At 44.1% G+C, this 14060-nt stretch overlaps 1 protein-coding gene across 4 annotated transcripts in view; it reads left to right on the top strand.

Moving 5' to 3' along the window:
* The window catches only part of LOC308478366 (schwannomin-interacting protein 1), a 378978-nt gene that overhangs the window by 237232 nt on the left and 127686 nt on the right, over window positions 1-14060 (top strand). The window contains exon 1 of one of the 4 annotated variants that reach the window (XM_081008007.1): window positions 3095-3271. The exons of 2 other annotated variants lie outside the window; for them this stretch is intronic. In XM_081008007.1, the coding sequence (XP_080864133.1) occupies window positions 3170-3271 (102 nt within the window). In that variant the 5' untranslated portion in view covers window positions 3095-3169. Of the gene's footprint in view, window positions 1-3094; window positions 3370-14060 lie in introns of those variants that run through there. One more of the 4 variants, XM_081008008.1, reaches the window with a different exon arrangement.

Genomic DNA, 14060 nt, shown 5'->3' with positions numbered 1-14060 from the left:
CAATTCAAAAACTTTGCAATAAATTTACATCAAGTATAGAAATGTAATATAATTGATCATAAAAAGCTGTGAGTTTGTGCTGTGATTTTATTCAAAGAAATTCCCTGCTGGTGAAATGCCGTTTAGCAATTCAGAAAACATGGCCAAGATTTCCAACTGTCTAGTCGTAAGCTGAACAGCAGGGACTGGATGAGGCATTAGCCTCCTGTAGACGAGCTAATTGTTAGATCTTATTTTAAATTAATAAGTGTCATCCATATATGAGAAAAAACGTATAGGCCTTTAGAGACAAATAGAGCTTTAGTATGAGGATGCAGTTGCTATGGTGATTGTTTCTATTCTCTAGAAGATATAGGTTAAGAAGATTCTCATGTGGATGGTTTAAGATATACCTCAGGCAAGGTAATTCTATTTACACTCAGTGACTGTGCCAGGCAGAAGAAGAAAACCCAAAATTTCACTGAATGCAGAAGCAGCATTATTTTGTCCATCAAAAAACCAAACACACTCCATCCCATCAGAGTTGTTTATGTTGGAGGACATGTCTCCAGTACACATCAGAGAGTGAACTTTCCAAGTGTTGATGTCAAGGTTCAAGTTGGCATTGAATTCGACTCAGCACCAATTCTGTCTCAACCAAGTCAAATTCATGTAAATGGGTTAGCGGTTTGTGAACAACAGCAAGGCATCACTGGAAGTGCGTGAGACTGGGGTGGAACCTAAGGCCCAGGAGCCAACTGAGGACCTCTGGGGCTTTCCTACCTAGCCCTTAGGATTCTTTCCAAGCCATACCTACTTATAAGCCACACCCCTTCAGCACAGACCATACCCCTCACCTTTCCTGTTCTTCACCCTCTTTTAAAAGGTAAAGGGACCCCTGACCATTAGGTCCAGTCGTGACCGACTCTGGGGTTGCGGCGCTCATCTCGCTTTATTGGCCGAGGGAGCCAGCATACAGCTTTCAGGTCATGTGGCCAGCATGACTAAGCCACTTCTGGCAAACCAGAGCAGCGCACGGAAATGCCGTTTACCTTCCCGATGGAGTGATACCTATTTATCTACTTGCACTTTGATGTGTTTTCAAACTGCTAGGTTGGCAGGAGCTGGGACCGAGCAACGGGAGCTCACCCCGTCATGGGGATTTGAACCGCCAACCTTCCAATCGGCAAGTCCTAGGCTCTGTGGTTTAACCCACAGTGCCACCCGCGTCCCTCACCCTCCTTTAGACTTTCTCAAATGCATCCCTGTGCATGCATAGAAACCTGGCTTTTGGACTATGGATTAGTAGAATCCAATCCAATACCATTTCATGCTATGGTCCCCTTTAAAAAACCTCACTGCAGACAACATTAGAAGTCTTTATAGCATATGTATTACTTTTCCATCAAATGAAAGTTGGATATATAATTTAGATATTGATAGTCAGAGTTTTTTTCTTCACTATCATTATTATGCTATTATTTCAACATGTTTATCAATCTTATATTTATAAGAGATATTATGGGTGCAATCCTAAAGCTTAAATATGCCAAGATGAGTGAGGTTAGGATCCAATGGATCTCTGGCTGAGCCAAGCCTGGCAGATCTCCCCAAAAACAAGAAATGGAGAGAAATAAAAAATGGCAGATTTGCCCATCACTAGCATAATCAGTAACTCTTCCAGCTTGTTCTGAATAATGTGTGGATCTGTTCTGATTCCCTGGTAGGCAGCTACACCTGAGCATCCTTTGTGCATTGAAAGTTTCCAAGTCACTGAAAGTGGTAATTCCATTTTATTCTGCCCTAGTCAGACCTCATCTAGAGTACTGCAGCCAATTCTGGGTGCCACAATTTTAAAAAGATATAGACAAACAGGAGCAAGTTCTGAGAAGGGCAGTGTAAAAAGTGCAAATAGTGGGTGCCTGTCGTATTGTTGTTGATATTTGTATATCGCCCTTCACTAATAATAATAATAATAATAATAATAATAATAATAATAATAATTTTATTATTTTTTTATTATTTCTATCTCACCCATCTGGCTGGGTTTTCCCAGCCACTCTGGCAAGCTTACAGTAGATCTAAGGGCAGTTCGCAACATAAAAATACAATATAAAAAACACAAAATACATAATAAAAACAAGAACAAAAACATGGATGAGGAAGGTCTTACTCCAAGCTGATCTGCCATTCAGAAACAGCATCCACAGTCAAAGTAGAACAAGGATGTTATGACACAAAAAAGGGGCAGCCACAGTGAAAGCCCTGCTCCAACTAACTGAGGAGTGGGCTTGTGGGATCTATGGAACTTGCAGGAGAAGTTTATCATGTGCATTATATGAGATGTACGTGAACAATACAGAAAACTAGAACATATTCGTGAGTTTGTAGAGTATTTCTTTGATCTCCCCCTTTAAAAATAAAAATAAAGGGGTTTTTTTTTCAGTTGTCTGAACTTTGAAAGCATTGGGAAAAGATAAAAGAAATTAATTGTATTTTTTTTAAAAAAGGAAAAGTGAGATCTCAAGTTTTTCAAGCACATTAATTACGTATGGATTTCATAACTGACTTTATACTTCCAAACTGCATTTGGCACTTAAGCAGTATGCAAGCTGAATGAGTAATGATTACTTTATTTCCAACCACTTTCACATAATAGCCGGCTCTATTCAAATGGCATTTGTTATCTTCAGAGCCCAATCCTATGCATGTGTATAGGATTGCAACCAGAGAGGTCAGTTTACAGAAGAGTATGTAATTAATATCATTGAAAAGAGAAAAGGGAGGGGGGAACCTGTGACATATGTCTTCAAAGTGTATTGTTAAAGGCATACAACACAGCTATTTCTTCTTTTTAAAAAAAGGCAAAATGAAAAAAGTCTTGCTGCATTAAATGATTTGAAGCATATATCCTGGGAGTGGTGGAAGGGAAGGCATCATGAATAATTCAGAAGAGAGATGGGATTTTCCTTGCAAGGTCGATGAATGAAAAAGACAAGGCTTTAGGACAGATCAGCTCATATTCTTTCAGCGCTGTTGAGAGATCACCATCCATCTGGAGGGTTAAGGCAAGTTCATGCGATGCAGCGTACCAGCTCCAAGAAAAGATTATATTGAAATCTATTGGCACCAGGTTGTGGTTCAGTGGGAGCCTAACAGCTGCTGGGAAGGGCTGAAGTCTGCATGCTTGATGCCAAGTGAATTGGAGTCTATTTTTGAACTCAACTTCCATATCCTGAAGGAATGGTTATCAAAAGGAAAGAGAGGCGATGAACAATACCCCAGGCAGCCGGTACGGAGAACAGGACCCTACTTTATTTATTCCATTGAAATGACTGGAATGTCTTACAAAATGGCTTGAAAGAGAAGGTCTGTTTGTTTAAGATGAATGTGAGTATTGCTAAAGGGTTTGGGGAGGGGCGGGGAGAAGTGCTTTCAAATCATTTCTGCCTTTAATAATGGCCATTTGATTTCCCCTGAAACTGACGACAATAGCAATTGTAGGAGGCAACGTGTTTAAACGGTGCATGGACTCTTCCAGCCTCTTAGAATGGAACTTTTTGCTTGGCTTTGTTGCAAACTATGTCCACAGATATTCCAGCTCAGGGTCTGAACGGAAACTGAAGGCATGGGAACAAATAAAAGCCACAGCCCCATGAATGCATTTCAGATTTTTGCACTCTTTAATTGGATCTCGGTGGTACCTAATCTGAAAGAGAACACTTTTTTATTTTTAGAATTTCAAATGCCTAAAGTGGCCCAGCACAAAAATATACCCTGGTTAGCTTTCGCGGCTGCTTGAAAAGGCAGGAAGCAAATAGCAAAATTATGATTTAGTGCTATTCATAATCAATTATGCAGGCTTTGCAACTTTGACAGGCAGGAAAGCTGAAGCCTGCGGCTAGGCTAATTTAGAAGGGCAATTGCTAATTACGTATAGGGAAATAGTGTTAGAATTGGAAAATTTAAAAATTAGGTACAGTTTGAACAATATATGCAAGATTCATTTAGGGATAAATCCTACCTCCTTCTATTAAATGTGATTTTCTTGGCTGAATTGATCTGATCTATTACTCATGCTGTTTCTAAATACTGGGTATGCAAGAGGATTCTTAAACCCTTGGCTTTCAGGCTTTGGCTGGGTTATTTTGTGATCCAATAATTTTGGTATTGGAAATAATTGTGGGTCACACATTTTAAACTGGATTTATTTTGTACTTTATAAAAATGCCTTTAAGTAGCTTTCTTCCAGCTAGATTTACATTCTACCACAGCTGCTGCTGCTATTATTATTATTATTAATCATCATCATCATCTTCACCATCATCGTCATCATAATAGAATTTAAATACCGCCCTATACCCACAGCTAGCTGGAGATATGAATGGTGTAGCTTTAATTCAAAGTTGCTTCCAGAGTTTTATCAGAGGAAAAGTCCTAATGAATCAACCTGTGTGTATTTACATGAAATAATACCATTTGGATATGTGGCCCTTGAAGTCCATGAAGACAAAGTTAGCTTCTATCAATTAGTCCAATTTCCATAGGAATAGGTGAAAAGGTTGATTACTTCCCCAACCCCTGGGCGGGGGGGGGGGAGCCCATCTTCACATTACAGCCTGTGAACCAAACATTAACATGAAGCCTAATTTTTCTGGATGCCAGCGAAAAATATCCCCAAACCCCATAAACTGCTAGTTGTGGTGTTATATACATTACACTGTTAAAATGATTCTGGATGCAGTTCAGTATCCCTAACAGAAAGAAAGCCCCCATTGAATTGAATGGGACTTGTATAGGATAGTGCTGTCCATGAAATAAAGTGAAGGCACTGTCCACATTTCTCTAAAGTTAGCCTTAATACTTATCTGTGCAAGGTAGCTTAGTAATATTATCCCCAAATTTCAAGTGTCTGGTTAAGGCTGGGAGAAGTGTGGGTCACCTAAGGCTGCCTACCGTATAGCAAAGGGAATAAATTTGAAGCGTGGGCTTCCTATTTAGTGTCCCACACCCTATTATGTTATGCTAGTTTTCAAGTCATGAGTTGTAAAGCTCATTTATGCAAACCACAGTTTCCAATGCAAGCAATTCAGTCTTGTACTGAAAAGGGAGGTTGCCCATCAGCCTTTGTGCTGTAAAGAATTGTTGTGATGGAGCTGGCTTTCCTACATCAATTTTTTTCTTTCTTGTTCACTTCCCAAATTCATGAATAGCAGAGGCACATAACCTTCCTCCTCGTGACCCCTAATTACCGCTGCATTTTGCAATAAGATAAGAGCTTGCTTCACAAACCTATGACCATCCATAGGGGCTAAATTTATGGAAAGCAGGACCACTTCTCGTGGCCACCCCCCGATGTCATGCCCTCTGCTGGCATTGCCCTTATGGTTGCATATTCATTGAGGACATCTGGAAGGCACTCCTGGAAGAAGAGGACCATTTGGATCCCTTCCAGTTGGAATTCAGACCTCATCATGGGACTGAAACTGCCTTGGTCGCACTGGTCGATGATCTTCAGCAGGCTAGGGACAAAGGTGAGAGCTGTTTCCTAGTTCTGCTGGATCTCTCTGTGGCTTTTGACACCATCGACCATAACATCCTTCTGGACCGTCTAGAGGGGCTGGGAGCTGTGGGCACTGTTATACAGCGGTTCAGCTCCTTCCTCCTGGGCCGTGTTCAGAAAGTGGGGGGGGGGATGAGTGTTCAGACCCCTAGGCTCTCACTTGTGGGGTGCCTCAGGGTTCTGTCCTCTCCCCCATGCTTTTCAACATCTACATGCAGCCGCTGGGAGAGATCAACAGGGGGTTTGGGCTGGGTGTTCATTAGTATGCGGATGATACCCAGCTCTAACTCTTTCAAATCAGAACCAGTGAAGGTGGTGAAGGTCCTGCGTGAGTGTCTAGAGGCGGTTGGAGGATGGATGGCGGCTAACAGATTGAGGTTGAATCCTGACAAGACAGAAGTACTGTTTTGGGGGGACAGGAGGCGGGAAGGTATGGAGGACTCCCTAGTCCTGAAGGACCAGGTGCGCAGCCAGGGAGTCATTTTGGACTCACACCTGTCCATGGAGGTGCAGGTCAATTCTGTGTCCAGGGCAGCTGTTTATCAGCTCCATCTGGTACGCAGGCTGAGACCCTACCTGCCCACAGGCTGTCTCGCCAGAGTGGTGCATGCTCTAGTTATCTCTCGCTTGGACTACTGCAATGCGCTCTATGTGGGGCACACCTTTGAAAGTGAAACTACAACTAATCCAGAATGCGGCAGCTAGACTGGTGACTGGGAGCGGCCGCTGAGACCACATAACACCGGTCTTGAAAGACCTATATTGGCTCCCAGTATGTTTCCAAGCACAATTCAAAGTATTGGTGCTGACCTTTAAAGCCCTAAATGGCCTCGGTCCAGTATACAGTGGTGCCTCGCAAGACGAAATTAATCCGTTCCGCGAGTCTCTTCGTCTTGCGTTTTTTTCGTCTTGCGAAGCACGGCTATTAGCGGCTTAGCGGCTTAGCGGCTATTAACGGCTTAGCGGCTATTAACGGCTTAGCGGCTTTAAGAAAAAGGAAACAAACTCACAAGAACTCGCAAGACGTTTCGTCTTGCGAAGCAAGCCCATAGGGAAATTCATCTTGCGGAACGACTCAAAAAACGGAAAACTCTTTCGTCTAGCGAGTTTTTCGTCTTGCGAGGCATTGTCTTGCAGGGCACCACTGTATATATATATATATATATATATATATATATATATATATACCGTATTTTTCGCTCTATAACACGCAGCTGACCATAACATGCACATAGTTTTTAGAGGAGGAAAACAAGAAAAAAAATATTCTAAATGAAACAGTGGGTGTATGATTTTTGTGGTTCATGCTGTGGGCACAGACATGTGATCTGACGGTGAGTTTGGGGTAGCCCAATGCAAAAATCCTGATTATCCAGTGGATCCATAATTATCCTGTGGATCCATGCTTTGTAACCACGTTTTTGTGCCATTGCGGCCCATGAAACAGTGGGTGCGTGTGTGTTTTTTGGTGCATGCTGTAGCCATGGACATGCTATGTGATCTGATGGTGAATTTGGGGTGACCCAGTGCAAAAATCCTGCGGATCCATGTGGATCCGTGCTTTGTAACCACGTTTTAAGCGGGGAGGGAAGGGAAAGCACTCAAGGGACAAGGAGCACGCGTGGGGTGTGTGGAGAAGGATGCTGCTAATAATGCAGGAGAGGGGTTTAAGGGGAGAAGGAACACATGTGGGGTGTAAGCGGCTCTTCTCCCACTTTGCTGTTTCAAAGCGAGCCACGGAGGGAAGGAAGGGGAACCATGGATCCTCTGCTCACGACTGCAGCAGATCCCCCCGCCATCCGTAGGCATTCGCTCCATAACACGCACAGACATTTCCCCTTACTTTCTAGGAGAAAAAAAGTGAGTGTTATGGAGAGAAAAATACGATCTCTCTCTCTCTCTCTCTCTCTCTATATATATATATATATCGTATTTTTCGCCCCATAGGACGCACCTAGTTTTTTGGGGGGGGGGAAATAAAGAAAAAAAATTATTTCCCCCCCAGGCACGGGGCTGGTGCGGGGGAAGCCCGAGCTTCCCCCGACCCCAGCCCCCAGAACAGGCTGCTGCCTGCAAGCCTTGCGAGCCCGGCGGACAAGCCTTGCCGACATCTGCCTGAAGCACGGGGCAGGCTCCACAGCTCGCCCCGTGCTTCGGGCTGCGGGCTGCCGCCCCAAGCCTTGCGCGCCCAGCGGGACCTCCCGCCGGGCGCGCGAGGCTTGCGGATAGCTTCCTGAAGCCTAGAGAGCGAGAGGGGTCGGTGCGCACCGACACCTCTTGCTCTCCAGGCTTCAGCGAAAGCCTGCATTCGCCCCATAGGACACACACACATTTCCCCTTCATTTTTGGAGGGGGGAAAGTGCGTCCTATAGGGCCAAAAATACGGTGTATATATACACACACCCTGCCATTCAAGATTTCCTTGCACCCCTCACTCATAACTCAGAAGAAAACTCCAGAGTTTTAGATATGTTGTACTCTAGGGGAAATGATAATTTATATTTTATTGTGTGCAAAGATAATATTTGCATAAATTCTTTTGTGTTGTGAGATGTGCTAATCACAGATGGAATACTGCCAAGATGGCTACATTTTTCCTGGCTACATTTCCCACTTATCCTGTGGGGTACTGCAGAGAGTAGTAGCTCAAATGGCAGCAAAGCCATCTGCAACAGTGGCACTTTGCTGGGACTAAGAACAACTGTTTACAAACCATCTGAAGGAAGATACGAAGTTGCCTTATACGGAGTCAGACTACTGACCCATCTTAGCACAGTGTTGTCTAACAGTGGCCAAGAGTGATGGACAAGGTCTGAGGAGATCCCAGATAAAATGAAAGCGAGTAAGGTGCCATTGATAGAGGGTCAGACTAGATCTGGGAGACCAGAGTTCAAATACCTACTCAGCAGTGAGTGGCCTTGGGCCAGTCACTATCTCTCAGCCTATCCTACCCACAGAGTTGTTATGAGAGGTGTGCATGCCACGTTGAGCTCCTTGGACAAAAGGTGGGATATAAATTATTAATAATAAATCATCATCATCATAAACCATTCCGCCATGAATCTCACTGGGTGATCCTGGTCACTATCTTTCAGCCTAAGCTACCTCACAGGGTAGGCGTGAGAATAAAATGAGGAGGAGGCGAAGAAGAAGAAGAAGAAGAGTTTAGATTTGATATCACGCTTTATCACTACCCTAAGGAGTCTCAAAGCAGCTAACATTCTCCTTTCCCTTCCTCCCCACAACAAACACTCTGTGAGGTGAGTGAGGCTGAGAGACTTCAGAGAAGTGTGACTGGCCCAAGGTCACCCAGCAGCTGCATGTGGAGGAGCGGAGACGTGAACCCGGTTCCCCAGATTAGGAGACTACCGCTCTTAACCACTACACCACACTGGCGAATCATGCATACCACTTTAGACACATTCTCCAGAGTCTCAGGCAGAGCTCTTTCCCATCCCTTGAAACTGGGACCCACTGGATGTCTTACATCTCTATCTCTGGCTTTTTCGCTCTCTCCATGTAGAATATCATCTTCCCCCAGTGGTGTATGTGATGTTGATCTATACATCTTCTGGTCACGTGAGCCTGAGAAACTCCACCATGCCCCTTCTCATGTAGGCAGTTCCCCAGAAGCATGTCCAATGAGTGCATTCCCTCTTCCTGGCTGGGCCAGACAAAGACACACACACACACACACACACACACACACACACACACACACACTTTTCAGAGATAGGAAGATGCAATCTTTTGTCGGTCTGAACTGACTTCTTCACAGCAGTGAGAAGCAATGGAGTTTATAGAGCTAAAATTCCCGGTGCCCTTAACTGACTACGGTTCCCATAAACCTTTGGGGACGTGCATGTCCTTTAAATTTATGGTGTGTACACAGATCTGTTAAAATAATAATAATCCCACACCTCTGAAGTATAGGAACATTGACACACTGCTGTCAAATGCCTAATTGTTGTTTAATTTTTCTGTAGAAGGATTTGTAAACCACTTGATCCATGAGCCCTTTAAGCAGAGTACATAATTATAGTCCAGCTAAAATCCACCAAACTAATGCGCGTGCACAGACACGCAAGATAATTATCAGTAGAGCACAGATTAAATCAGTAAAACATTTAAAACAAATCTAGGTAACTAAATTAGAGTTCTGGGTAGGTATGCTGAAATAAAAAATAAAAAGCTTCCAGCGGATCTCTAAAACAATATAGTGAGGTTGCCTACCTAATGTCAAAAGGCAGCAAATTCCAAAGCACAAGTGACGCCAGGCTAAAAGATTGACACCAGACAAATGCAGACTGAACATTATGTGGCACTTGTAAAAGTTTCAGTTCCTCAGAGCGAAGGATGTAGGACGGTAGGACTTTCTTAGCATACGGTTTAATAAATAAAATGCCTTCGAAGATTGCATGTGTGTAGGTCAGGGCCAGACCTTGAGTGTTTTGGCACTGTAAATAAAACATTAAGTTGGTACAGGAGGCTCTCTCCAGCCCCCAAATACACACACAGAGTTTTCAAGGAGCTGCTCATAACTCCTGTTTCCTCTGTTGATCAGATTTATGGGACGAGAGCAAACATGAGTTTTGTCCTACCCATCCCAGCAAATTTTGAAACCAGACACTTCTGATCTTGGCATCTGTCTGCTTCCTGCGGCCCAGCTACTGCTGCCAACCTCTGTTATATCTAAAGCAGGCATCCCCAACCTGCGGCCCTTCAGATGTTTTGACCTACAACTCCCATGATCCCTAGCTAACAGGACCAGTGGTCAGGGATGATGGGAATTGTAGTCCAAAACATCTGGAGGGCCAAAGGTTGGGGATGCCTGATCTCAAGCTTCCACTTGAAATAACGCTTGGAATCCATGTGCGCTGTTCACCTGGACTTCATTTCCCCACCTCCCCAGCTCCCTCCTTGTGATGGCATTCACTGGGCTGAGAGTTCTTATTCTCTCCTTCATTTGCTGCATCATCAAATGGGTCTTTGCCCCCTCCATCCCAAAATTTGCTGGCCTTGAAAACTGTGCAGGGGGCCTTTCTAATCAACAAGGTCAACCTCTTCTTCTGTCCTTTGGTTTGTCTGTGTTGCTTTCGCTGCTGTTATGGATAAAATCATCACATCCACTTTGGGTTATGACATGCACGTATTATTTAAACTCTGATGAAATAAGAAAAAGCAGTTCGGGGAGGTTGCATTTTGAGTGGAAGGGTGCTTAATTTTTCACTACTAACCGTTTACACTTCATCTCTTTCCCCCTCCCCACTCCCCCCCCCCCTTTTCCCGCTTGTGAGATTTTAGATGTGTTTACTCCTGCAAATGTGCCCTTACACATGTCATACCTTGTTAAGCCCTTTGCATCATCCTATCAAGTAGACTAGCACATTTCCTTAGTACAGTTACACATCACCCCAATCTCCAAGCGGCACAAGATTTCAGGGGTATCTTGCACACTTACCAGGAACTGTGTTTCCTTTTGGAACATAAAGGCTCCAACATATTAAAGGCAAAAACCAAAACATCATCTTCCGGTACGCCATCTTCCACTTTTTTTCTCACGAGTGGATGGCAGCCATTTTGGACGCCATGCTCTTGTGCGATTTTGTGTTGCGATTTCCCCCTGAAAAAGCGTTTTTTCAGGCACAGGGTACTGTGTGAGAACTTGGCCTTGGAAAAAACACATTTGGGGGGGGGAGGGAATCATGGCATGAAATCACATGAGATCACAGTGCCCGAAATGGCCATCGTTTCTCTCACGAGAAAAAATGGGCTGTCCAGTTTTTTCAGAGCACTTGCTAGGTATGTGATATATGATTTATTTACACATATATACAACCTGAACCTAGATGAAGAGAGTGCAGCGGATTCACATCCTAAGAGGGTTCTGTTCCTTCCATTGCTGCAGCCTCAAATTCCAATCATTGTTCTGACCTTCTTTGCAGCCTAAAACAGACTGCCTGTCTTCTGCTCTGCCCCATTCTCCAGCTTGCAGAACTGACACTTTTCCCCTGTTTGCCTACCTCATTGCCCAATTCAATTCTGCAGCCACCCCCCTGAAACTCTGACCTTTTGTCTCTGCTAACTATCACCTCAGGGAGGGGCTTTCCCCATTTTGTGTCTGGCCCAGAGACTCTCTTTTAACGGCCTTCTTAATGGGTTAATGGATCGGCCATTCCAGTGATTACCTCTTGATGGTTCTTCTGTTAGGCGGTTTCCTGGACACAGAAAAACTGGTTTACACTCCAGCCCCCACTAGATCCAAGAATTCAGTCGTTTTCTTAAATTCCAACCCTTTACTGAATCCAGATATTTTAGGGGAGTTTTGCCCCCCACCCAAACTTATAACATCATGTACTCAGACTTTCAAAGTATTGTGAAAATGTAGGAAGCTTGGTGAGCGGAAGCAGCAGCATTTATGTGGTTTGAGGTTAGCAATTATCTCGGAGAATGATAAAGCAATTTTCTGGTGCGTCCTTGATATAGTTTCAGAAAAGCCTCAGGGATATATATTCATCTGGGTGCACTGGAGTTAACATGCATGAATCCCTATGCTTTGAGATAAAATTATAACCCTGCGGCAGTTGACTAATTTTATTTAAAAAAAGATCTTGCTGATCGGGCATCTAGTAAATGGTGTTGATATATTATTCAGGCAGAGTAATGACTGGATACTGAGTTAGAGACACTATCCTGCTATGAGGGCTTGTGGGGCTGTGTAAGGGTTTGTGTTGCTTATATATTTATTTTATCATTTTCGTTATTTTGGAGGGTATTGTTTTCGTTACCTGTTCTTCCTTCATTTTCAGAACACGTCGCCTTTTCAGCAAGGCCTGTGCTGTGCTTAACATCTAAAATGACAGCGTTGTATGTGGTTAAAAATGATTTGGGAGTCACATACTTCACATACTAGTTTTCTCAGAAACACTGCCAGGTCTGAGGGGAGAGGCTGGTGAGGTGGGGTTGCCCTGCTCCTTTTGTCACTGCTCTGGAGCTCACACACCCCAAAGGTAGCAACTGATTGGCTGAGCTCGCTGCCACTCATCCTAGGGTGGCAATGATTGAAATTGAAATGTTGTTGTTGTTGTTTAGTCGTTTAGTCGCATCCGACTCTTCATGACCCCATGGACCAGAGCACGCCAGGCACTTCTGTCTTCCACTGCCTCCTGCAGTTTAGTCAAACTCATGCTGGTAGCATCGAGAACACTATCCAACCATCTCGTCCTCTGTCGTCCACTTCTTCTTGTGCCCTCCATCTTTCCCAGCATCAGGGTCTTTTCCAGGGAGTCTTCTCTTCTCATGAGGTGGCCAGAGTACTGGAGCCTCAGCTTCAGGACCTGTCCTTCCAGTGAGCACTCAGGGCTGATTTCCTTCAGAATGGATAGGTTTGATCTTCTTGCAGTCCATGGGACTCTTAAGAGTCTCCTCCACCACCATATTCAAAAGCATCAATTCTTCGGCGATCAGCCTTCTTTATGGTCCACCTCTTACTTCCATACATCACTACTGGGAAAACCATAGCTTTAACTATACGGACCTTTGTTGGCAAGGTGATGTCTCTGCTTTTTAAGATGCTGTCTAGGTAGGTAATAGCAGGCAACTGAAGGCAGAATTAACCAGTGTGACACTTCACTTTCTAACATGCTGCTACTTGTTGGCTCTCCATTCTCTCTATTAGGTGCAGGACCCCGCACCCACCCAGGCTGTATGGTATAGACCTTGGACTTTGACCATATAACCCACTCTTAAGGGCACCACTAAATGCTGGTTTGTTGGGGGAGCTATGGCTGCTTAACATTGCAGGAAGTGCACTCTGCACATGGAATTCTTCTCCCACCACCTCACAAAACAGCTTCTGAGGTTTAACCCGGCTCCAATCAACCACAAATGAAGCAGAATTCAAAAGGCCAAGTTGACCTGAAGAATTCCCTCCGCTCCCCAAGTATTTTTGTGTATAGACTATTCACCCAAATTGTACATGGTGTACATAATTGTACATGGGTGCCAGCAGGTAATGGTTCGCTGTTCTTAATTAGCCAGGCATAACCATAGTAACACCATTACTGTATTCTGTGCTACTGCACTTTCTTGTGGGTTTCGCTAACCTCTCTAACCTGTTGCAGAGCCGCCTCCTGTAAATCCATGTAGATCTGATATCCTGTGTCAAGTCAATAGTCAAACGGGCCCGCTGATAGTACTTCAGGTCAAGCTGTCAAAGTTATTTGAAGATAGGGCTGCCAAGCTAAAGCTTTATCCTGCTTTCAGTATATAAATACATCCAGCCTGACTGGGGAAAGTGGTTCACTGTGTTGTTCATCATAATGGGATGCCTGGGCCAAGGAACTATCTATCATTACATTTGTATCTCTCCTTTCCTCCATAGTTCTCTCCCTCTCCATTTTATCCTCACAACCACCCTGTAAAGCAGGCATAGGCAAACTCAGCCCTCCAGATGTTTTGGGACTACACCTCCCATCATCCCTAGCTAACAGGACCAGTGGTCAGGGATGATGGGAAT

Source organism: Podarcis pityusensis, assembly GCF_964106645.2.
Source record: "Podarcis pityusensis genome assembly, chromosome: 5".
Taxonomy (NCBI): Eukaryota; Metazoa; Chordata; class Lepidosauria; order Squamata; family Lacertidae; genus Podarcis; species Podarcis pityusensis.
This window is presented reverse-complemented; position numbering and strand designations above follow the sequence as displayed.